The sequence below is a fragment of the Gracilinanus agilis genome, chromosome 2 (genome assembly GCF_016433145.1).
Source record: "Gracilinanus agilis isolate LMUSP501 chromosome 2, AgileGrace, whole genome shotgun sequence".
Classification (NCBI taxonomy): domain Eukaryota; kingdom Metazoa; phylum Chordata; class Mammalia; order Didelphimorphia; family Didelphidae; genus Gracilinanus; species Gracilinanus agilis.
In genome coordinates, this window is record NC_058131.1 from 656,273,464 (window position 1) to 656,274,105 (window position 642).

At 46.6% G+C, this 642-nt stretch overlaps 1 protein-coding gene across 47 annotated transcripts in view; it reads right to left on the reverse strand.

The window, feature by feature from the left end:
* Nucleotides 1-432: 432 nt before the first annotated feature.
* The window catches only part of CELF6 (CUGBP Elav-like family member 6), a 90,302-nt gene continuing 90,092 nt past the window's right edge, over nt 433-642 (reverse strand). For all 47 annotated transcript variants that reach the window (XM_044662719.1, XM_044662720.1, XM_044662718.1 and 44 more), the window contains one exon: nt 433-560. In XM_044662719.1, the coding sequence (XP_044518654.1) occupies nt 433-560 (128 nt within the window). The remainder of the gene's footprint in view (nt 561-642) is intronic.

Consider the following 642-nt stretch of genomic DNA (forward strand, 5'->3'; position numbering starts at 1 on the left):
AGCGATCCAGGAGGTGGTGATGGCCACAGGTGCATTTATCTTTCCTATTAATTGCTATTAAAATTAAAAAAAATTTTAATTTCCAGGGGGCTAAGTAATATTTTTTCTGGAAAGGGGGCAGTAGGCCAAAAAAGTTTGGGAACCACTGCTCTAGAGAAAGGGTCTCATCTCTGTGGGGAAACTCTCCCCCTCCACCTGAATCAATAAGCATGTCCTTGTGTCCCTCTACCCTGTGTGCCCTATCTATAGCCCCCATTGGCCTCAACATTTCAGTTTTGGGAATACTTGTTCAGAGGAGGGAGCTGAGCCAGCTGACAAGGCAGCATAAGCTGCAATGTCCAGAGAGGGTGGTTTTAGACACCCAGTGTTTAAGGAGTGATCCCTGGCCTTAACTGTGCCCATCTCACCTGTCTGTAGTCAGTCAGGGCTGGATCAATAGGGCCGATTGGCATCCTTTGGCCGCTTCAGCTGAACCTTGAGCCGCTTCATGCCAATCTGAAAGCCATTCATGGCCTGGATGGCCGTCTGCGCACTGGCTGGATTGTCGAAGCTAACGAACCCTGAGAGGTAGAGAGGCAGATTATAGTCCTTTCCACACCTAGAACACTTATGTTTGCATATATATATATATATATATATATA